At 42.8% G+C, this 22,996-nt stretch overlaps 1 protein-coding gene across 2 annotated transcripts in view; it reads left to right on the top strand.

Moving 5' to 3' along the window:
• The window catches only part of MPP7 (MAGUK p55 scaffold protein 7), a 97,260-nt gene extending 75,160 nt beyond the window's left edge, over positions 1–22,100 (top strand). For both annotated transcript variants that reach the window (XM_056857979.1, XM_056857978.1), the window contains exons 12-16: positions 6,109–6,189; positions 8,695–8,788; positions 12,221–12,329; positions 13,281–13,424; positions 21,673–22,100. In XM_056857979.1, the coding sequence (XP_056713957.1) occupies positions 6,109–6,189; positions 8,695–8,788; positions 12,221–12,329; positions 13,281–13,424; positions 21,673–21,852 (608 nt within the window). In that variant the 3' untranslated portion in view covers positions 21,853–22,100. The remainder of the gene's footprint in view (positions 1–6,108; positions 6,190–8,694; positions 8,789–12,220; positions 12,330–13,280; positions 13,425–21,672) is intronic.
• Positions 22,101–22,996: the final 896 nt, after the last annotated feature.

Below are 22,996 nucleotides of genomic sequence, written 5' to 3'. Positions count from 1 at the left end.
GAAAGATACTGCAGACTTGGCCAACCTGAGAAATCAGCAGTGGCTGAACATGGACTGACACAAACAGGACACAGGGTGTTATTCCAAGACACTGAAAGACTGGACAATTCTACCAACTATTTTGTCAGATTGCACAGAGAAGCCATTGAAATTCATAAACATCAGCACAACTTTAACAGAAAAGAGGAGAGTTTAAGAATGAACAAGGCTTGGCTTCCTGTTCTGAAAACCTCCAGACTAACAAAGGCAACAGTCAACAATAGCCATGCAGATTAGTCTTGGATTACACACATTAACAGATCACTTCAGGATACAATGGTTCCATATTAACATACCATACCCTCATTAGCACATTATCTTGATACTTACAGGACAATGATTAGCACATTACTTTTGCAGGACAGTACTCAGCTCAAACCCAACCTCTTTCTGACTATATATTACTCTTCCTACACACTTGACACTGAGAGACACTGTCCTTCAGTGTTAATCCTCTGAAGATGCCTGCCACAGTTGCTGGCGAAACGTCAGGAAAGAAAATTCCAAGACCACGGTTACACAGCCCGGATAACCTACAAGAACCAATGAACTCTGACCGTGAAAGCCTTCGACAATATCTTCTTTACTGTTTGGGAATTTTATTATCATCTTCTTTAGTGAGTCATGCAAACCCCTATTTTGAATAATGCTTTTTATAGGGTAGGATAGGGGTGCTGGGGTTGAGTTTGTGGAACCAAGGGGGCGGTGGCCCGAAAAGTTTGGGAGCCACTGCTTTAAAGTTATAGAATGTTGCTTTCATACTGTTTCTATGACTCAAGGGTGTACTTAGCCAACAGACAATATCTAGTGTTATACCATTGTTGAAGCTTAGGAATATAACTTCATAGTAAGTTAACACGCCAAACATGATTTGCTAATGTGCTGTATATATACAAGTTATATACAAGTCTTCACAATATTTTCAGTTTTTTTGTTATTCCCCTGCTGGGTTTTCAGATTGTCCAGAATCATTCCATTATAACTAAGAAATGGTGACAAGGGGACTAGTAGCTAGTAGCCGTCTGTAATGGTAGAATGAACCATTCATTGTCCCAGTGGAAATTATGTTGTCTCTGTAGCTAAGCCCATCATAGTCTCAGAACTTGACTTGGTTCATAAGAGTAGGGATGATTTTAAAATCAGACGGCAATTACATTTCATCAGGAAACTGGGCTCCACTCCTACCTTCTTCCTGTTTGCAGACTGCTTATTGGCTCATATCCTGATCCATGGGAGTTCCAGTGAGTAGTGAGACAAACTTGGCATTATTTTCCGAAATAATACACAGTTCTCTCCCAGGGTGTCGAACATGAGATTGACCAAGAATTTTTTAACTGCTGAAAGCTGTAGTCAAATTTCATTTCCAAGATACTGGGAGACCACTGTGTATATTAGTTTGCTACGGAAGTGCAGGAGCGTGAATTGGAAGTCTTGAGGGTATTACTGCTGAGGGTGGGGTATGAGCAATAATTTTTAAAGCGAGTGAAAAAACAAAAACAGTTTCTGGTCGAATGGAGTGGGAGGAAAGGAAGTATATTCTTTCATATAACCCTTTTCTGCTCCAGAGGTTCTGCTTGAAGTTTGAGAATTTCACTGGCCAATCCTTGGAACCAATCCTTTAGAACAGGGAAGTGTGAGTTTTTTAACAAGATGGATCTTTAGGAATTCTACTATCATGCTTCAGAAAATCACCTTGGGGGTTCTTGTGTCTAGTCAGTGATCTCAGAGTCTGATGCCTCTTTCTATGTGTTCCCACTCATAGAAGCGCATTGCCTTTCTAGGAATTTTTTCCTAAATTCAGGTTAAAGTACAACTATGTCAACTTTTTTTCCTAGTACTTGTTGCACTGCATTCTTACTTCTTTTGCAGTAGTATATAGGCTAACGCTTCATTAGCAGAGTTTCTTCCATCAGAAAAAGTTGCAGACCAGAAGAAATATGACCCTCTATCAGGGACTGCTATGAACTGTAGAACTGCTGTTTTTATATAGCTCATATCCAAGGGAACGCTTAAAATCAGTTTTTAATAAACAGCTTTGTCATTCTTTAACGTTCAAGTTCAGGCACCTACTACTGTGAGTGAGAGATTGTGGGTTGTACACAGCAAGTAATAACATGGTTGAGTTGATTTTACACCTATATCAACAGAGTTCTGTGAAAAGTGTGATAAGTAGGCTTTTTATAACAAGTCACATATGCTGGCTCTGAGGAATATCTAGAAATTTCATTTTATTTTGGTGGTAATAAATCAAACAAAGAAAGTGTGCTTTTACAGTAACAAAAGCAGTCCACAAATTTATTGCAGACTTCAGTAATTCTGATGGTTTTTTCTCTTAGTATTAAGGGCAGCTTAAGTCTGGCCAATATAATAAAAATGTCTTGGGTTAAAAAGTGGAAAAACTGGCACTGTTATAGGGACAGTAGAAATGATCAGATTTAAAGCTTTCTGCAAGCTACTAGCAGTGTCCAACATGATGCGTGAAGTACAGTTTTGCTGTTACTGCCAGGAAACACAAGGACAAATAATTAAATTTTCACATAATTGGTCATGGCAAAAAAAATGTTCAGCTAAACGAACTGAAAACACAGTTTAGTGCTGGAGACTATTTAAAATTACCGTCTGCCAAGAAGATATTTTATTATTGAACTTTATTTTAAAATCACTTTGTTCTAATTTACAGAATGCAAATTCCCTGTAACATGGTCTCAACTTTTGTCTTCTTTTTAATTAGTAGTAAAATAAGTTGTTGTAAAAAGAGCTTGATTAGTCACGTTACCCCTCTGTCTCCCAGAAGCTCATGCCTGCCTTCCACACATGTTGTGCAATTAGTGCTGTGCTGATCCTTGACACATTTATTTAAGTTCTTTTCAGAATCATTCACCTCTTGTCAATTGTACCACTTATATGGATGGCTTTATTTACAAAATGTATACCCTACCTTCCTGCCCTTATCAGGACCATCGAGGCGGCTAACAGATTAAAATTATAAACCATTAAACCAAAACCATTAAAACCAAAACAAAAACACATTGTTCAAATGATGACAAAATAATGAAAACATTCAAAAACCCATTGTTAAAATACTGAAAACCAAGTTAAAATACATATGCAATACAAAAGAAATCACATATATAAAAACAAATAAAAACAGGCATTGCTTGCCTGCCTCCACCCAACATTATTTGCCTGCCTATTGTAATGGAGTGGAGTGGTATTTCAGCTCACCATCCCATAATTAAATCTTTGACAGCAATTGCCAATGCAGCTTTTCCTACCTTTCAAGCATATAGGCTTGACTCCCAGTGCCTTCCCCAGTCATCTTCCCTTTGCCCCTAGCAAGCTGGGTACTCATTTTACCAAACTCGGAAGGATGGAAGGCTCAGTCAACCTTGAGCCGGCTACCTGAAACCAACTTCCGTTGGGATTGAACTCAGGTTGTGAGCAGAGCTTAGACTGCAGTACTGCAGCTTACCACTCTGCGCCATGGGGCTCCTAAAACGGGTAGTAGTAAGGGTAAAAAGAGCATTTGTCTCATTGGACAAAGCATTGTCCAATGAGAGTATGTTCTAAGCAGCTGTGTAGCAAGGGAAAGGGGTGGGCAGGATGTTCAAAACTGACAACATCATTTGGAGAGCTTTCAGTCCCTTCCCTGGGTGCAGACTGTACAGATGGCCTGGCTGGTCATCTAGGTGCTTCATGAACGCAGGGCAGGTTTACAGTTTATATGAGCTTTACCAAATAAATTGTTCAGATTGCAAGACAGAACACTATGTTTTAATTACGCAGACCCACTTTCAGATGTGGAGTTGGATCCAGACTAAATTTTCCTGTGGCAGAGTGGGACGTTCGTGCCTCAACCCTCACACTGCAATCCACTGATCTCAAAATGCTATTCCTAGGAGACAGAGGTCCCTGTGGAATGTAATGGGGGGTGGTCTGCAGCAGGAAGGAGGAATAGGAGGAAATTGTCAAGTTTCCTTGGAGATAACCCCTGGTCTGCATATCTCAGAATCCTTGTAAGCAAGATGAGGTAGATACCATTCTAATTCAATGTGCAGAGTTCCAGTAGCCCTTCTGTAGCAGGATGTCTTCCTTCTGTTGCTGCTGGAAAGTTGCTTTTAGTTGTATAGTAAATTTTCTCCAATAACTATTAGATATTCCTGAGAGAGAGGTAGTTCAGTTTAACTTAAATGTTTGCTGCCTAGTAGATAACGGACAAATGTAAGTGAAGAAGTACTCCTAGCTATATTTAAACATGAGTTACAGACAATTTCCAGTGGAAACATCTGATGGTAATGGTTGAGCAGTGTATCATTTTTATGGTGTGACCGCGCCGATGGATACCACTTTTACATTTTAGACATTAATCCTCAGCAATAAGTTAATATCAGATTAGCGTGACGTTTTAAGTTCACATGCCGTTTTTTCCTGTAAAGCAAAGTATAAATGCAGCAACAGTTTACCTTGTCTAAAGAAGCTCTAATTTGGGAATAGTGAAAAGTATTTGGCCTTCATTAGTATGCCTTATGGCACACAAGGGGGGTGTTACCAGTCAGTGCTGAATATTTATTACTGTCAAGGGCTTGAATTCTTTGCTTGGCCTTAGTACTTACTAGCAGCATACCTCACAGTGATCCACAAATGGTACAAAGATTAATTGTTACACTTAATAAGTGTGTAACTTTTTATTTTTAAATGGATAAGGTAAGTAACACGTTTTTATACAACATCTGACTTTAAAGCTGAAATAAGTGCTCGTTTCAGGGATTCATCATCATTGGCTGGACGCTGCTCATGCCCATGCAGGGGCAGCCTACTTGCCAATTAATGCCCCTCAAGCTCTACTAGGCTGTTCCTCTTCTTCCCTATTGCTCTCTTTCCATTCTTTCATCCTATGCTTGCTTGCTTCTTTGAGCCCAAGGCTTGGGCGGGGAGAGGCACAGGAGTCATAGCTGCTGCCTTCCCATTGGGCGAGAGGAGGAGAATTGTCTGGTGAGCAAAGTGAATGGAGACTGCTGCTTGTGGGAGAGGGAAGTAGCAATGTTGGCAGTGAAAGAAGAGGAGCTGTTGACAGTAGGGGTTGGGGAGGCATGAGCATTAGCTGCCCTGTAAATCTGTGAATGAGGGGGTCTACTGTAAGATATCTTAGCTGTCGGTGACATAAGAACATAAGAAAGTCCAGCAGTCTGTTCACACGGTGGCCAACCAGGTGCCTCTAGGAAGCCCGCAAACAAGACAACTGCAGCAGCATTATCCTGCCTGTGTCCCAAAGCACCTAATACAATAGGCATGCTCCTAGAGAGAATAGGTATGCATCATGACTAGTATCCATTTTTACTAGTAACCATGAATAGCCCTCTCCTCCATGGACATGTCCTCTTCCCTCTTAAAGCCTTCCAAGTTGGCAGCCATCACCACATCCTGGTAATTGACCTTTGGTCAATCAGTCTCTCTGCGCTTAATCTACCTTGCAGGGTTGTTGTGAAGATATAACGGAGGAGAGAGAAACTATGTATGCTGTCCTACGATTCTTGGAGGATGGGCAGAATACAGATATGATAGTGTGTCATAACCCCAACAGCTGATGAATGCACTATCTTTTTATGGCAGAATGCTGAACATCTTTCTAAGAAAGCCGGGTGAAATCACATGAAATTGCAAGTTGTAGCACAAAGAACGGACAAACTAAATGTACTAGAAGATACTCCTGATTCTTTAGAGAATCTTGCTTAATCTTGTTCTGTCCATATTTTCTTTTTTTTACCTGGGTCATCTCTGCATGTTTGTCAGGCTTTTTTTTTTCTTTTGACAAAAAAGGCAACAGGGTTTTCATTTCACAGATAGCGTTAGAGCCAGAGTCTGTGAATCCCGCAAGTCACGTGAATTCAAGCCTTTGGCAATCTCTTACTCCTATAGTGAATACTACTGATGTTGGAGTTGTTCCATTCCAAATGTTTTTTCGGTGTTATGTCTCTGGAATAGCCTCTCAGGTTTCTCATTTGAACATAGTATGTGGTGGTGTTGGTAATCAAAGAAGGATATTTGATTAAAATGTGTTTAAACTTCCAGGTCCTGTGGGTGTAGGACTGAATGAACTTAAACGGAAATTGTTGATCAGTGATACCCAGCATTATGGCGTAACTGTGCCACGTAAGTGAAAATCTATTTTGTAAATCCTTAATGTATCAGTCGAATTTTTCTTAAGTAGGCGTAAGGTCAGTACATTTAAGCTTGGATATGCACATCCATATTAAGTTACTTTTTAAGAGTACGCTCTCCTCCTTGATTAAAAATTTAAATTGGCTGTGTTTTTCTTTGGAGTATTTTTCTTAGCATAAGGTTGATACTGCTGCTGTAAGTTGCCAAATATTTTAGAACACTCAGTTCTCATTTAAAATCTGAATGAGAGATGGGAAATGGAGAAATGTACTCAACCAGCATGGTAGAGCACAGCTGTTCAACCTGGGCCGCAAGTGCCAAAGGCAGCTGAAGTTTGTACTCCTCTCAGGCGGGAGCAGGAGAGTCTTTGGCCTTGTTCCGAAATAGGCATGCACTCATCTACCTTTCTAGTGCTACACGGTTGCCTGCTCTTTACTTTGCAGAAGAAAAACCATTCCAAGGTACAGAATGGGATTTGTAGGGTTGCATCTAATTTTTGTACATACTAGAGTCAAACCTTGGAAACACTTCCAACAGCGATTGGTAGGCATTGTGGTAGCAGTCAATAAATCTTATTGATACAGTGGGATAACTCACAAAATAAGCAACTTATTCCTACTATGGTGTTCAGAGACAGATGAATGAGAGATTACCATGAATGGCATCTTTGCCTGTTTTCACTTCAATCCATGGAGAGGCATTTCAATTTTGTTTAGTGGCACCTTTTAAAAATATGTTTATTTTTTATTTATATCCCACCCTTAATCCTCGGCCAAAGGCCAGGCTCAGGGCAGCTAACATCAATATTTAACAGCGTAAAACCATGATACCATAATCAAAAAGATATAAAACACTATAAAACAATTACAAACTAATCATAGCTAAATTTAAAGCTAAAACAGTTTATAGCTAAAACGAGTGGCACACAACATTTGTCATAGGGCCATTGTGTACCTGGGGAAGCCAGTCAGGGGCCCCTAAATTTTAGTTGTTAACAGTATAAGAAGGGGGTAGGGAGGCCAGCTTTGATGTGGGGGTGGTGGAAATCAGTACATCTAAGTTTTAATGGGCAAGACAAGATAAAGTGTAATAGTGCATTCTCCTGAACAGATAATAGCCAGGTGCCGTTGTGAGAAAGTACCTGTTGGCTTCCTCAAATCTGATCAATAGAGTCATTATGTACTCACAGTTTTAGGTGTATGACAAGTAGCAAGTTTTTATACAGCTTACAACTTCTTTAAATCAGAAAAGGCAGCAGACGGTGTGCTACAACGTATGATTTAACATTTTATTTCTAAAATAAACCATGGCAGGTATCCCAGCACTCTGCTCAGCCCTATTTGAAGCCTCCCTCCCACTGAATAGGCTCTTCCTTTTGACAGAAGAGCCACGCATTGGAGAAAGACTCCTTAGGCCGAAGGAAGGACTGCTGAGCAGAGTGATAGGGTATGTGCCAGTCTCTATTATGAGAGATCAAAAATTTTCTGCGTTACTGAAATAAGGATATTTTGGGGATGGGAAGAATTAGTGCACTGGACTTCCAATAAATTTTTTAAAGTTTGAAATGCTTTTATCATGTCGTACAAAATATCATGAATAAACCATTTGGAGGAATGTGTGTGGTAACATGTTCTAAGGAACATTGTATAACTATATTTAAAAGAGACAAGGATGTAGTTTGTTCTTTAACATAAAATCTTGACAACATGTTGTTTTTCACATAGTAATTTACGTTCTGTATTCAATAACTAAACATAATCTAATTGCTCTAAACATAAATGTGAAAATAGAAGAAATCATAGACTATAAATCTTCAACTTTAAGAGAGAGACATGTTCATTGAGTGGGTTTGTATACTCCCACTCCTTGGGTATTTGAAGCCATTAGAGCAGGAATCCCCATACTTTTTGTTACTGAGTTATTGCTGAGTAATGAAAAGATCCTGCGCCACTTCCCCACCCCAGCATGTTACTGAGTTTTCTTCGGTCCTAGAAAGAGCATGGACTAGGAAGAGCACCAGAAATGAGGCTATCAGTCAAGCAGCACAGAGAAAAATCCTATAAATAAATGTTGTTGTTTTTAAAAAACCTAGACCATAACTTTCCAGGGTCTCCCTTGGGGTCTTCTAGCAACTGCATGAGCTACTCTGCAGCAACCGGTGAGCTCCGGATAACTCACAAGCTACCTGTTGGACATCTTTGTGCTAGACAAAGGAACTGTGATACTAGGAATATTGTAGAACTCTCATTTAGATAACCACAGGATCATTTTTTGTGGTTGTGAGGGGCATGTATAAGGTGTAGAAAGTAGACAAGCGTAACATCTACTTCTGACTTCCAGTGTGTGCATGGAGGGTTGTGTATGAACATCTTGAAGGCTGATTAGCATCCACTTGCATTATGACAGTGTGGTGGTGATCAGCACCAAATGGTACGGGGTCTTCTTGTTTGTTTTTCCCCTTTTGTAAACTGGTTTTTAATTCTGTATCAAAACCAGACACCACAAGAGCGCGGAGGAGCCAAGAAAGTGACGGCGTTGAGTACACTTTTATTTCCAAGCACTTGTTTGAGACAGACGTGCAGAATAACAAGTAAGTGGGAAACAACTGAGCAAGAACTACAATAACAACATTTTGTCGTTTTTGTGGCTAGACATCAGTCTGGTAATTGGAGGAATGTTCCACATCTAAATACTCAAAGAAATTAGAGCTAACTTCATTTGGCTTCTTGGAGGCCAGCAAGCTGAGTGCTGTTGTGCTTAAATTCCTGCCTGCGGACTTCGCAGCACCCTGCCTGTTATTTGTGTGCTTATGTGAGCTACACTGCCAGGACTTGGACTGCCAGTAGTAGTCAGCAGTTGCAAATAATTAATCGCTGTTATGCTCAGCATTAATATTTCCAATCCGTAGATCATATAGGAAGACTGGTAATGGGATATAAAAAAAGCAGCTGTCCTATGCTGGTTCTGAAATGGGAGGGGGATGTTAAAAGAAGCTTGTATAGGAAGCTATGTTTTATAGTGAGAATGAGGTCTTTAATTCTCTGTGTGTGGCCATTACCATACTTTTGCACAGTTCAGTCATTTGTTTGCTGCAATTGACTGCATGGGTTGAAGCTGGGATTCCCCACAACCCTTAATATAGCTATATTCACCATATAAATCCTGTAAAGCCTATAATCAAAAATAATTCTCATTCAGCATAGGTTCTGCTTCTTCCTCCCTTTCCTTTTCTTCCTGTTTTTACAGTCTAAGTACTTCCTGTTCAGAAATTCATAGATTTAAAACTATGCTGCCCAAGATCAATGGATCAAAGAGCTTCTAAGGGATAAAGGAAAGAAATTCATTGCTAATAATTGGTTCCTGGTCTGAGAGGAAAGAGGTCAGGAGCTGTGTTTTATTTCATAGCTGCCTAAGGCACGGCTTTTTTAAATGACTGTAAGGTCACTGTAACAATTACATAAGAGTAGACGTGCTGGGTCAGACTAATGGGCTATCCAGCCCAGCATCCTATTTTCAGTTTGTCCAATGCTGCAAGAAAGCCCTTGCTGGCAACAGTCCTCACCTGCTGACCACTTCATGGCATTTGATAATCAGAGGACTGTGAATCCAGAGCTTGTTCGGCTATCATGGGTAACAGCCCACAATGAACCTATCTTCCATAAAGCAGTCCAGTCCTCTTTTAAGTCCACCTAAGCCAGGGGTCTGCAAACTGCGGCTCCAGAGCCGCATGCGGCTCTTTGGCCCATTGAGTGCGGCTCTCCGAACTTGGTTCGGAGCCCCTGCTCTCGCGCCTGCTCGCGCCGGCAGACGGGCTGCGGAGCCGGCGTGCCTGAGAGAGAGAGAGAGAGAGAGAGAGAGAGAGAGAGAGCAGGCGAGCAGGCGCGCTGTCTCTCCCCCACCCACCGCCATGGAGAATGCCCAGGTCCCCCTTTCCCTTGCCCTCAATGGTTGGGAAGCTAAAGCCTCCCCTCTCCTCTAGCCGCGCGATTGTTGGGCGGGCGGCTCGGCGGTTCTTGCCCCCCCTGCCCGCCTAACAGCTGTTGGGGGGGCAGGCTTCCTTTGGTAGACCTGGCCTCAGGCTGAGTCCCATTGGGAGGCCATGTCTACCCACTGGCTTTCTTGGCGGTAGACCTGGACTCTGAGGAGGGGAAAAAGTCCCCCTTCAGAGGCCAGGTCTACCAATTGGCTTCTATGGGCCTCCAGAGGCCAGGTCTACTGCCAAGAAAGCCAATGGGTAGGCCTGGCCTCCCAATGGGACTCAGCCGGAGGCCAGGTCTACCAATAGGCTTTTATGGCGGTAGACCAGGCCTCCAGACGAGGACTCCAGACAGGGAGGGGGAAATGGCAGGGACTTACAATTTAATTTTTATCAATAAATAAGATCACTATTAAGTATGATATCAAGTTTTATTCTGTGTACCTATAGTTTAATTAAGACTTAAAACTTTAATTAAAGTTTATTAAGTTAATAAACAGTGTACCTACCTATATAGTTTAAGTTTAAGAAATTTGGCTCTCAAAAGAAATCTCAATCGTTGTACTGTTGATATTTGGCTCTTTTGACTAATGAGTTTGCCGACCCCTGACCTAAGCCAACAGCCAACACCACTTTTTTCTGTCTTGAATCTGCTGTCCTTGAGTTGTAGTATTAGAGGGAGAAAAGAGTCTGTCCATTTTCTCTATGCCATGTGTAACAGTTTTGTAGACATCATGTTAGCACACAGTTGCCTGTTTTCTAAAAAAGAAAGCCTCCAATGCTTTAACTGTGCTTCACAGGTCAGGTGGTCCAACCCGATAACCATTTCTGTTGCCCTTTTCTGCCCCCTTTCCAGATCTTCAGTACTATTTTTTGACCTGTGACAAGAACTGTACACAGTATTCAAAATCTGGTCACATCAGGGATTTGTTTATTACTGTACTGGCAGTTCTGTTCTCAGTCTGTTTCCTGGTTATCACTACCATGGAGTTTGCTTTTTTCCTTTTAATCCCTTCTACACACTGAGTCAATGTTTTCAGTGAGCTGTCTACCACAACAATTAATAAAGGGCCTTTTTCTTGGTTTGTGACCACTAGTTCAGACCTCATCAGGGTATATGTAAAACTGGGGTTTTATGGACCTAACATGCATCATTCGATACATACTTGCATTGAATGCCATCTGCCAATTTGTTCCCCAATCACCAAAACTGGAAACGTCATTTTGGAGCTACTCATCAGCCACGTGTTTTTAGCACTTTAAACCAGGTAGCTCTGGCTGCAAAGCAAAAATACAATCCATCTCCCCACCACAAAACGAGAACTGATAATTAACAGTGGTTCGGGAATGTCATGTTGATCTTTAAAAAAGCCTCACACAAACACATAAAGCAAATCTGGAAAAGGTGACAGGCATCAAGGGAAACACTGAAATGTACCAGCTTGTTGGCAATTTCAAGATTTCCGTTAAAGTTGAGTGAACAAATGATAGCAATTCCAGGCTGGATGGTTAGTTGTGTGTGTGCGCACATGTGTGCATGTAGGGCCTCCCTGGATCAGGGCTATTAAGTTCACACTGTCTAGTCCAATATCAAGCTAAAGTATTGATATCCAAAGTAATTTTACTCACAGAAGTATACTGGTATGTGCTTTGGCAAACAATACATATGCTTCTATAGAATATAATTTGTTATCATGAAATCATTATTATGACAAAACATATCCTAGTAGAAACAAAAAAAATTCGATTCCGCATATGCTGTCAATTTGCAGTAGTTGCTGCTGGTTAGCTTTTCAGCTCTTCTTTTGCATTGATTTAGGCAAGGATGATGGAAAGCACTAGTAATTGGGTGGCCCCTTGACCTTCTTTTAATATAATGACAGCAGACTTTATAATTTTTGAAATAGCAGAACAAAATAACATGCAGAAGACAAATGTCTCTATTCATGAATTAATTCATGCCAACCATATATGTATTGTTTTGAGCTCCTTAATTGAAAAGGGAGTCATCTTTCCGTCAGATTTACTGAAAAATATTTTCTACAGATTTATTGAATATGGGGAATATAAGAACAATTACTATGGTACCAGCGTTGACTCTGTTCGATCTGTTCTGGCTAAAAATAAAGTCTGTTTGTTGGATGTCCAGCCTCATGTAAGTATACAGTAAGGTTTTTGCCTTTTCTGTTGGCACCCTTATTTTGCATTGATTTGATTTGCATTGCATGCTAAAATGGTGGGGGGAAATACTGTGCTTCATTTACTTGGTTTTCAGTTTGCTTCAAAATACTTTTTTGAATTCACTGACTATGAAGAATCATTTATCATTAAGTCACTCAATAGTAGTCTAGTCTGAATAAAGGATCAATGGATCACAAAGCTTTCCTATGTTTGAAAACCTAAATGAGTGGTAGAGTGCCATCTGACAATGGCATTGAGGATATTTTTATTTCATGGATATCAGTTGCACAGATACCCTTATGAGTGAGTACAAGGCTAAAGCTGTAAGCATTAGAACTTCAGGAAATGTCTGAGACCGAGACTCCTGCAGCATTATAGCAAACAAAAGACCTTGCACCCATGTGCCAGAGGTTGCCCCTTGCAAGTGCCAGAGCTGAATGTTGGGGTGCCTGGTTGTGTGGGTTCCTTTAACAAGCGAGTATGTGGAGAAAGGACGGGGATGTCCTCCTGTCAGCTACCACTGGGATTGAACGATTCATAGAGAGTGTACAGACATGAGTACTGAAAGATTAGCTGTTTCACACGCTAACTGTGCTAACTATGTTTATTTTTGCTGAATTTGACTTTAGTTCTCTTAGCTGCCTCTTCAGAACTGGGCTTTCATTCACTCCAATTCCTAACAGAATTAAAATACATAGACAAAATGACTTATATACAAGGAAATATTGTGGATGATGTTTCTGAATGAAGGGTCGTAAATTATTTTCCACAATTCAGGTCTTGTATAAATAATACATAGTATCAGTAGCTTTGGAAGATGGGGGAGTGAGAGAACTAGAGAACTACAGTGCCAAATGACTTGTCATCTTCAAAGGTAAGTAAATTTTAAAACAAGCTGCTGATAACTTGGCGTTTTCTTCTCCAGACAGTGAAGCATTTAAGGACATCAGAGTTTAAACCATATGTCATATTTATAAAGCCTCCATCAATTGAGCGTTTGCGAGAGACCAGAAAAAATGCCAAGATAATTTCCAGCAAAGATGAAAAGGGTGCTGCCAAACCTTTTTCAGTAAGTACCTATTGCCTTTCTTCAAGTGTGAAAAATTGCCAGATGATTAGTATCTGTTTTTAATTAGAATAATTGTACCTAGCAGTGAAGATGATCCAATTCTTTTGGAAATAACCTGTTCGAAATGCACATTATGATATTCTTCAATGTAATTTTTAAAACTCAGCAGCTGAATTTGTTTGGATGGCCACGCAAGGCCATGCTTTTGCTTCTTCCTACCCCAACTGCTCCCTGCTTTGGCCTGATACTTTGTCAGCAGCAGAACTGCGGCTGAAGTGATATAGGTTGAGAGGGGAGAGGAGACGAACTTCCTCTGCAAGGTTATTGCTGCTGAAAAACCCAAATGGAGAGTTCAGAGGCAAGACGAAACTGATCTAGCAAAGACCAACTTGAGCCTCTCTTGCTCACTTTAGGGAGGGGGAGGGGGGCTGGTTTTTATATGCCGACTTTCTCAACCACTTAGGGAAGAATCAAACCGGCTTACAATCACCTTCCCTTCCCCTCCCCACAACAGAGGTAGGTGAGGTAGGTGGGGCTGTGAGGTAGGTGGGGCTGAGAGAGTTCTAACAGAGCTGTGACTAGCCCAAGGTCACCCAGCTGGCTTTGAGTGTAGGAGTGGGGAAACAAATCCAGTTCACCAGATTAGCCTCCGCCGCTCATGTGGAGGAGTGGGGAATCAAACCCGGTTCTCCACCGCTCCAAACCACCGCTCTTAACCACCACACCACGCTGGCTGTCAGGTTCCAAGCTGAAATGGAACCTGCCTGAGGGGGAACAATGATTTCTGCCCCTTCTCTCTTCAGGGCATCTTTATGATGGGTGTTTCCTTTTCCTCTTAGTTCGGGAGGCAGGATTTAATATTTAAATTTTTTCCTGGCTTCTCAGGGTAAACGCCCCCTATTGCCAGTTCTATTTCCTGCCTTGATCGGGAGAGCAGCCTTTGCAGCTCTCTGCTATTAAGGATAGAATTATCGAGCCTTACTCTATTTCCACTGACTATATCTAATTCTAATTCTACTTATACTATTATCTTATATCCTAATCTTTCCTATTCCTTTGTAAGGACATAGAAAATAATTTTTAAAAGAACAGAGATCCCTTCCCGCCAAAACAAAATGGCGGATCGGCAGGGAGATAATTACATCGCCACAGCCGATAAGGATCCTAGTCTCCTCAAGGCTACACCTCATCCATCCGAGGTAATCCAGCCTTCCACAAGTCAGCAAATTGACTTGAAGGCAAAAGCAAAAAGAAAAAGCGATGCAGGCGGCAGCAGTGGCAAGCGCAAAAAGGTCGGCTCGACCGGTAACAAGCGCGCCAAACGCCTCATCGAAACAGCCCGCGCAGGAAAGATTACAGCGGCGGGCGGCGCGAGGAGTTCAGCGGCATCGTCCGCTTCCTCCTCCACATCCCTTCGGGTGCGGGGCCAGGAATTTGGCGGCTCGCCTTTACCTTCCGGAACACAAGCTTCGGACGCGGAGCAGCAGCCCCCTCTGGCACCCGACGCCCACTCCCTGCAACTTTCCAGGGAACGGGACCAGGAGGCTGGCGGCTCGCCTTTGCCTCATGCCAGTACGTCCTTAGGCGGCTCGCCTGTAATTCAAGGACGACAAACGGCAGCGGAGACTCCATCTACCGGTAGGATCCCCCCCCCTCTGCAACACGAAGGTCTAGCCTTCTTAAAGGCAGAGCTCACTTCCCTGATTAAAGACGCCTTCACTGAAGGCTTAAGAGCAGTACAACCCATTGCTATGCAAAGTTACCCAGCTCAGGGTGTGCAAGCCCAAGGCTATTTCAGCATGCCCCCCCCCCTGAACCAACCCACAACAGACAATGTTTCTGGTTTTCCACAAGGGGAGGGAAAATGGCCCACCAAAACTACCCCTAAAGACGGCTCTATGCATCAGGCCATGCAAGGGGATGAAGGAGATCAATCTATTTATTCAGGTGGCAATGATAGTGAAAGGGAAGAAGGTGAATTCAGTTCCGATGGGGAAGATATAATTGAGCACCCTAAACAATCAAGGGTTTTTTGTGCAGAGGAATTTCCTCTATTATTATCAAAGACACTAGCTGCACTTGATCTTTCAGATGACACTGACACTCAGATTTTTCAGAGTAAAAAAGGAACCAAAGAGTTCTTTCACATGCATGACACTCCTGACAGAGTGATACCGGTACCAGACTACTTCCTGTCCCTCATGAAGTCAGAATGGGAAAAACCAATGACTTCAAAGCAGTGGCCTATAACATCTAGAAAGTTCTACAACGTAGATCAAGCCACATCGGACATACTGAAGGTCCCCCCAGTGGAAGCACCAGTCACTGCACTTCACACAGCAGACCTAGTAGCTGAGGAAGATCAGACACTGATTAGGGACCCTGCTGACAGAAAGGCAGAACTAGCATGCAAAAAGTCACACGAAGCATCTGCATTAGCTATTAAGGCATCAGTGACATCGGCATTGGTCTCTAGAGCAGCAATAATTTGGGCCAGAAAATTGTTACAGCTCGTTCCCCAAGAGGAGAAGCAGGCCACAGAGGGCGTGTCTAGACTATTAAGGGCAGTTTCCTTTCTGGCCGACTCAACACTAGACACTATGACCTACGCAGCTAGGGCCATGGCCACCACAGCGGCAGCTAGAAGGGCGCTTTGGCTCCGCCCATGGCAAGCGACCCACCGATCAAAATCGGTTTTAATGGGTTTCCCTTACCAGGGAAAAAGGCTGTTCGGAGACAAACTAGATCCCATTTTAGTCGAAACTAAGGATAAGAAGAAGGCATTACCAAAAACCCTTCAAAAGGAATACAAAAACCAGACATTTCGCTCTTACCACACACTTCAAAGGTTCAGATCTGACCAACGCCGTGGACAATGGAACCAGAACCGTAGCTCCTTTCGGAGAGGAGGAAGGTTTAATAGAGGTTCAAAGTTCACACCCTATCAGAGCGACAAAGGGAGTAAGCCCAGTCGCCAAACTAAACAGTGACGCCACACTACAGCCGGTGGGAGGAAGGCTAAATCATTTTCAACCACAATGGTCATCCTCCCATCCAGACCATTGGGTCATGAACATAATTACTCAGGGATACAAATAGAATTTGCTCACATTCCATCAAACAGACTAGTAATTTCACCAGTCTCCAGGAACAAGGACAAACTTCAGAGAACACTAGAAGCTATACAACACTTGATAGATATCAAGGCCATAGAGACAGTGCCTCCATCGGAATGCTCATCGGGAATCTATTCAGTATTCTTCACAGTTCCCAAGAGAGATGGAGGATGGAGAGCCATCCTAGATTTGAAGTTTCTGAACAGATTCATCCCTTTGAGGCGTTTCCGGATGGAGACATTAAAAACAGTAACCGAGGCATTACAACCTATGGATTTTCTAACCTCCATAGACCTCACAGAGGCATACTTACATATTCTCATACACCCTCAACACCGTCGCTTTCTAAGATTCCTTTATCAAGGAATTCATTACCAATTCAGGGCTCTCCCCTTCGGATTAACATCTGCTCCAAGGGTATTCACCAAAGTCCTAGTGGCTCTAGTGGCGGAACTGCGCAAACAGGGCATAAGAATACACCCCTACTTAGACGACATATTGATTTGTGCAGACTCACGACAGCAAAGCATACAACACACAAAACTGGTAATAGAAAATCTGTCATCACACGGATTCCTGATAAATTACAGAAAGAGCAAGGTAACTCCATCTCAAAGACTGACACACTTAGGAGTAGAAATAGACACACAACAAAACAAACTATTTCTCACAAGAGAAAAAATCGTTCTCATTTCTGCACTAGCCAGAAAGACATATGCCGCCAGATCGTCCAAACTCATGTCCCTTGCCAAATTGCAGGGACACATGGTAGCATGCATACCCACCATCCAATGGGCAAGATTGCATGCCAGACCTCTACAACGGCTCCTCAGGCCGTATCAAAGAGACATACAAAAGAAAAGGGACTTCAACATCCTGCTTACCAAGGATGCCAAAAACAGCTTGCAATGGTGGTCGGACCCAAACAATCTGTCAAAGGGCCTTCGGTTTATTTATCCAATTCCTCATCAGATATACACGGATGCGTGCACAACTGGATGGGGAGCGACTCTTCACAATCACATAGCCCAAGGAACATGGACCCCACAGGAACAGAAACTCCATATAAACGCTCTGGAGATCAGAGCGATTTACAAGGCCTTACACAGCTTCAAGCAACAAATACAAGGGAAAGACATATTGATCAGGACAGACAATGTGGCCGCAAAGGCACACTTAAACAAACAAGGGGGGTCCAGATCGCTAGCACTACACAGGGAAGTACTTCCGATACTCAGGTGGGCAGAGTCCAATCTAGCGTCACTACGCGCAGAACACATAAAAGGAACAATCAATGTACAGGCAGATTGGCTCAGCAGGGAGACGATCAGCGAGGCAGAATGGTCTCTTCATCCAGACATCTTCCACTGCATCACACAAAAATTCGGAACACCAGTAGTGGACCTATTTGCGAACACTACGAATCATCAACTTCCCCGTTACTACTCCAGGTACATACAGATAGGAGCGGAACAAACGGACGCTCTAACAGCTCCCTGGCCCAAGGGGATGCTATATGCATTTCCACCCCTTCCACTCATACCAAGAGTACTAAGGAGGATAAGGGCGCTGAAGGCACATGTATTGTTAGTGGCACCGTACTGGCCCAGACGTCCATGGTTTTCCACCTTAATTCAGATGTCAAACAACAACATCTGGAAGCTACCAACCAGACCAGACCTTCTAACTCAGGGCCCAGTTTGTCATCCAGATCCAGGATGGTACAAAATGACCGTATGGGAATTGAAAGGGACAGGTTGCATAGATTAGGATACACAGAGGATATAATTAATACCATCCAGGCCGCTCACAGACCTTCAACACAGAGAATCTATAACTCAACATGGAAAGCATTCACCAGATGGTGCAGACGCAAAAACATCAACCCACTCAAACCACGAACATTTGGCATCCTTTCCTTCTTACAGGAAGGACACAGGATCGGGTTAGCCATCGCCACCTTAAAAAGGCAGCTAGCTTCAATAGCCACAATAGTGCCACGAGTTGCAGGCTACAGAATAACCAGGCATCCTCACATAAAATCATTCCTTAGGGGTTTGTCTATAACCGCACCTCCTACAAGACACAGGTTTCCCACTTGGAGCCTACACACGGTTCTCACCGCACTTACAAAGCCTCCATTCGAACCGCTTTCACAGGTTGGGTTAAAATGGTTAAGAATGAAAGTCCTATTTCTGACAGCGGTAACCACAGCGCGTAGGGTATCTGAAATAGGAGCCCTCTCGATACGACCAGGCCTCATTACCTTTCACAAGGACAAGGTAGTCCTACGCCATGACCACTCCTTCATTCCCAAGTGTAATACAAAGTTCCACAGGGAACAAGACATAATCCTTCCATCATTCTGCCCTAACCCTAAGACACCGTTAGAGAAGACTTGGCATTTGTTAGACGCTCGTAGGGCACTCCACATATACATGACCAGAACAGAAAGCATCAGAAAATCTGAATCTCTTTTTATCAACATCTCTCAACCAAAAAAGGGTAAGCCCATGTCAAGGGCATCAATTAGCCGCACCATTTCCTTATGCATAAAAACAGCATACAAGGAAAGCAAACTACCCATTCCTGGAGGGATAACGGCCCATTCAGTCCGAAGTGCAGCCACTTCCGCTGCCTTTGATAGACAAGCTTCTATAGAAGAAATTTGCAAGGCGGCTACTTGGTCGTCTGTGTCTACATTTGTTAGACACTACAAATTAAACCTCTACTCTTCATCCGACGCCGCCTTCGGAAGAAGAGTGCTACAGAGCATATTACAGGACGTCTAACCCTCCCAGGGCGGGGACTGCTCTTATATGTCCCATCATAAAGATGCCCTTTGTCCCTCTGAGCCGAGAAAGAGCCTTGGCTACTTACCGTGAAGGCTTCTTCTGCTCAGAGGGACGAAGGGCATCTTGCCCTCCCTGACGTCCATCAATTGTTCAGTTATAATTATGTTTCAAGGTTATTGTTGAAGTTCACAGTGTACGTAGTTCAAATTACAATTTCGTAAAGTTTAACACATTTCTTAGTTTTCTTCCTACTAATATTCTAAGGCTTGGAAAGTTTTAGAACTGGCAATAGGGGGCGTTTACCCTGAGAAGCCAGGAAAAAATTTAAATATTAAATCCTGCCTCCCGAACTAAGAGGAAAAGGAAACACCCATCATAAAGATGCCCTTCGTCCCTCTGAGCAGAAGAAGCCTTCACGGTAAGTAGCCAAGGCTCTTTCTTTCCAGCGGCTGATGCTGCCACTGCCCTCAGTGGAGTCGTTTCTCTTGATCTTTGGATCATGAGGGTGTTCTGTGGCTCTTGTGTGGATTCACTTTTCCTACATTCTGCTTCTCCCCACAGAGACAAATGCTGAATATGCTAACGCTAGGAAGCACAGCAAATACCGTATTTTTCGCTCCATAGGACGCACCTGACCATAACACGCACCTAGTTTTTAGAGGAGGAAAACAAGAAAAAATCTTGTTTTCCTCCTCTAAAAACTTGTCTTATGGAGTGAATGCCGGCTGGGCGCGTGCGCGTCGGGACCGCACGAGTCGGCGTTCCCCACCCCGATGGCCAGCTGGGAGGCGGGCAGGGCCGCACAGAGCCGGCTGGGCGTTTGCTCATCGGGACGGCACGAGCCGGCGCACGCGCCCAGCTGGCTCTGTGCACCCCGCCCGCCTCCCAGCTGGCTGGCGGCCCTAACCGGCTCCCGGGGTGGCCCGGCTCTGCGCCCCGCTGCGCTGGAGCCCGGCCGCACATCTTGCTGCAATGCCATAGCCATGCTGCCCCGGGAGCCGGCTTTAAAGCTGCCAGCCAACTGGGCAGCGGGAGGCCCCTCCCGCCCCCCACCTGGCTGGTGGCGTCCTAGCCGGCTCCCGGGGCCCTGCGCCCCGCTGCCGCTGCACTGGGCGTCTGGGAGGGACCTCATACCGGTACATCCTCTCCATAACACGCACAGACATTTCCCCTCACTTTTGAGGAGGAAAAAAGTGCGTGTTACAGAGCGAAAAATACGGTAACAAGGAGATGTAAAGCTGGTGCTATTAATGATGCACCAGCTTCCACTGCTTGGATCTTACCTTGTTGCGTGAAAGGGGGGGGAATGAATGCAGAGCATTGGGTTATTGTCCTAGAATGATAAGCAACCACTTCAGGAACTCCCAGCATTATGTAGAACTTAATGAAGTAATCCTGTGGGTGAACATTACACATCTACTTCTGAGAACTGTTTTTGTAAGATAGGTTTTCCAAAGCACTATATGTTTGAATGTTTTATTCAAGTCAAGAAGAGTTTTCAAAACCACTAAATGCAAAACAGTTTGGAAAAGTCCTTGGTGGTTGCTCCTCTTAAGGTTTTCTGTCAATTTTATATAGTTACATTCAGTGTTCCAAACACGTGAACATAAACGTAATGAATGAGCTCTAATAAGACCCAGGAATCCAACAGGAACGATTCTTTGGATTTGTACCAAACTTTCAAAAATGCAGGCTGTGTTCTAGTAAATCCCTTGCTAATAGCAAGCTGAGTCTTAGGTAATGCAGTTGGTAGTACATCATTAATGTAAACAGCTTAAAAACAGTTTTTCAGTGCTGTTTCTAGCACACATACATTTCTTTGATTATCAGTTACTAGATAATGACGCTGATTCATGGGGCAGATTGGATAGCTGTCAGGATATTTTCAAAGCTGTTGTTGCAACAGTTTGAAATTATAGTTTGCGTAAACTGTATAATATGACTTGTATTCACTTTGTTGTAAACTGCTAGTGGACTTTAGGCTTGGATTCAGAGTTCTTGTGTAAGCAGAAAGCAATAACATGCACCTCGGAGAGGGGAGATGCTGATTCTCCTTCTTCATCAGCAGCCCTTTGTGGCCCTGAAATGGGACTTCAGATGGTTACAGAACCAAGAATACTGTTTGTGCTGGGTGTGTGTGTGTGTGTGTGTGGAGGTGCTGCAGATGCAAAAAAAAAAGTGAGTGGGGAAAAATCTGAACCAGTCTACTTGGAAATGTCCCATATTATTCAGTTGGGCTTACTGCCAGGAAAATGTCCCTAGGACTGCAGCCTGAGTCTAGCAGTTATAAACTATTCTGCATTTATCTTGACTTGGTGTTCCTTTTTTATGTTATAGGAAGAAGACTTTCAAGAGATGATTAAATCAGGACAAATAATGGAGATCCAGTATGGGCATCTCTTTGACAAAGTTATAGTAAATGATGATCTAACTACAGCATACAATGAGCTGAAAACCACCTTTGACAAATTGGAAAGAGAGACTTTCTGGGTTCCAGTCAGTTGGGTGCATTCTTAGCACCGTAAACAAATAAAAAGATTTCCTGGAACTTTATAAAGGGTGTTTAGGTGCACCTAAAATGCCATTCGGTTGGTGGGAAGCTTTTCTTGCTTTGGCACATTGATGATTTCACAAACTTTGTGCAGTGGAATGTTGATCTTTCCTTTGTGTGAGCCTTCCTGTTTGAAAATAGGATCTAGGGGGCAGAGGACAACAATGAAGCCTTATTTTACTTGATTCAAATCACCACTTTTTAAAACAAAACAAAAACAGAGTCCCAATTATTGTGATACCACATTTTATAAATAGATTGTGCCTCCAGCGTGGGACTTCCGTGAAGCCAGGAAGATCAGAAGGTGTGAGATCCATGTTTAAGTGGCCTCTAACGTTGCTGGTTTCTAAGCAGGGACAAGGGCTAATACTCAAGGAATGCAAAACTGGAGGAGACAAAAAGGGGCTAACATTTTATTTGTCTAGTATAAGTGTCGAAATTGGATTGTGATGAACACGGATTTTTTAAATGTGTAAACTGTCTTCCACGTCCAGCCTGACTTTGGTGTCTTTATCAAGAGAGCAAATTTAACATACTTGGTTGATATGTTTAATGTGGTCTTTGAAGCTCGTCTTCTGCTCCTTTGGCTGTGCTCTGGAGGGTGTATATGCTGGAATGCATTGCATGCTTGGAGGAAACTTCATTATTTTAAGTGAACAATAAGCAATAAAAATGTTTTGCATTTAAAATGTTAAAGTTAAACTTCTGTGGTATTCAAAGCAATGGAAAGCTTTCAAATGAAACATCAGACCTTGGGTTGGTTAGAGTAGTTTTTATGTAACTCATGAGGTGGGTTGGAGACTTTGCAATAGAGGCAGTAGCATAAGTGGAATTTATTTATATCAGTGCTTCATTGTTTTATAAATGTATGAACTGGCCTTTGTGTGACTCCAGAAGCCATGTGTGTTTTTTTAATTTGAAAACTTGTTAATTAAAACTTGGGTATCATTCTCATGTTACACTGGCCTTGTACAGTAGAAACCCAAGCTGTGTTCTCTGGAATGAAGAAAGTGGTTTTTTTGTTGCTTTTTGCTTTTTCTTCTGTTCCTGTTGAGATGAAGTATATTAATAGATATGGATGCATGTTGTGTGTAAGTGAACCTGTCTTAC

The sequence above is a fragment of the Euleptes europaea genome, chromosome 11, assembly GCF_029931775.1.
Source record: "Euleptes europaea isolate rEulEur1 chromosome 11, rEulEur1.hap1, whole genome shotgun sequence".
Lineage (NCBI taxonomy): Eukaryota > Metazoa > Chordata > Lepidosauria > Squamata > Sphaerodactylidae > Euleptes > Euleptes europaea.
Note: the sequence above shows the minus strand (reverse complement) of the source record. Positions and strands in the feature narration are given on the sequence as shown.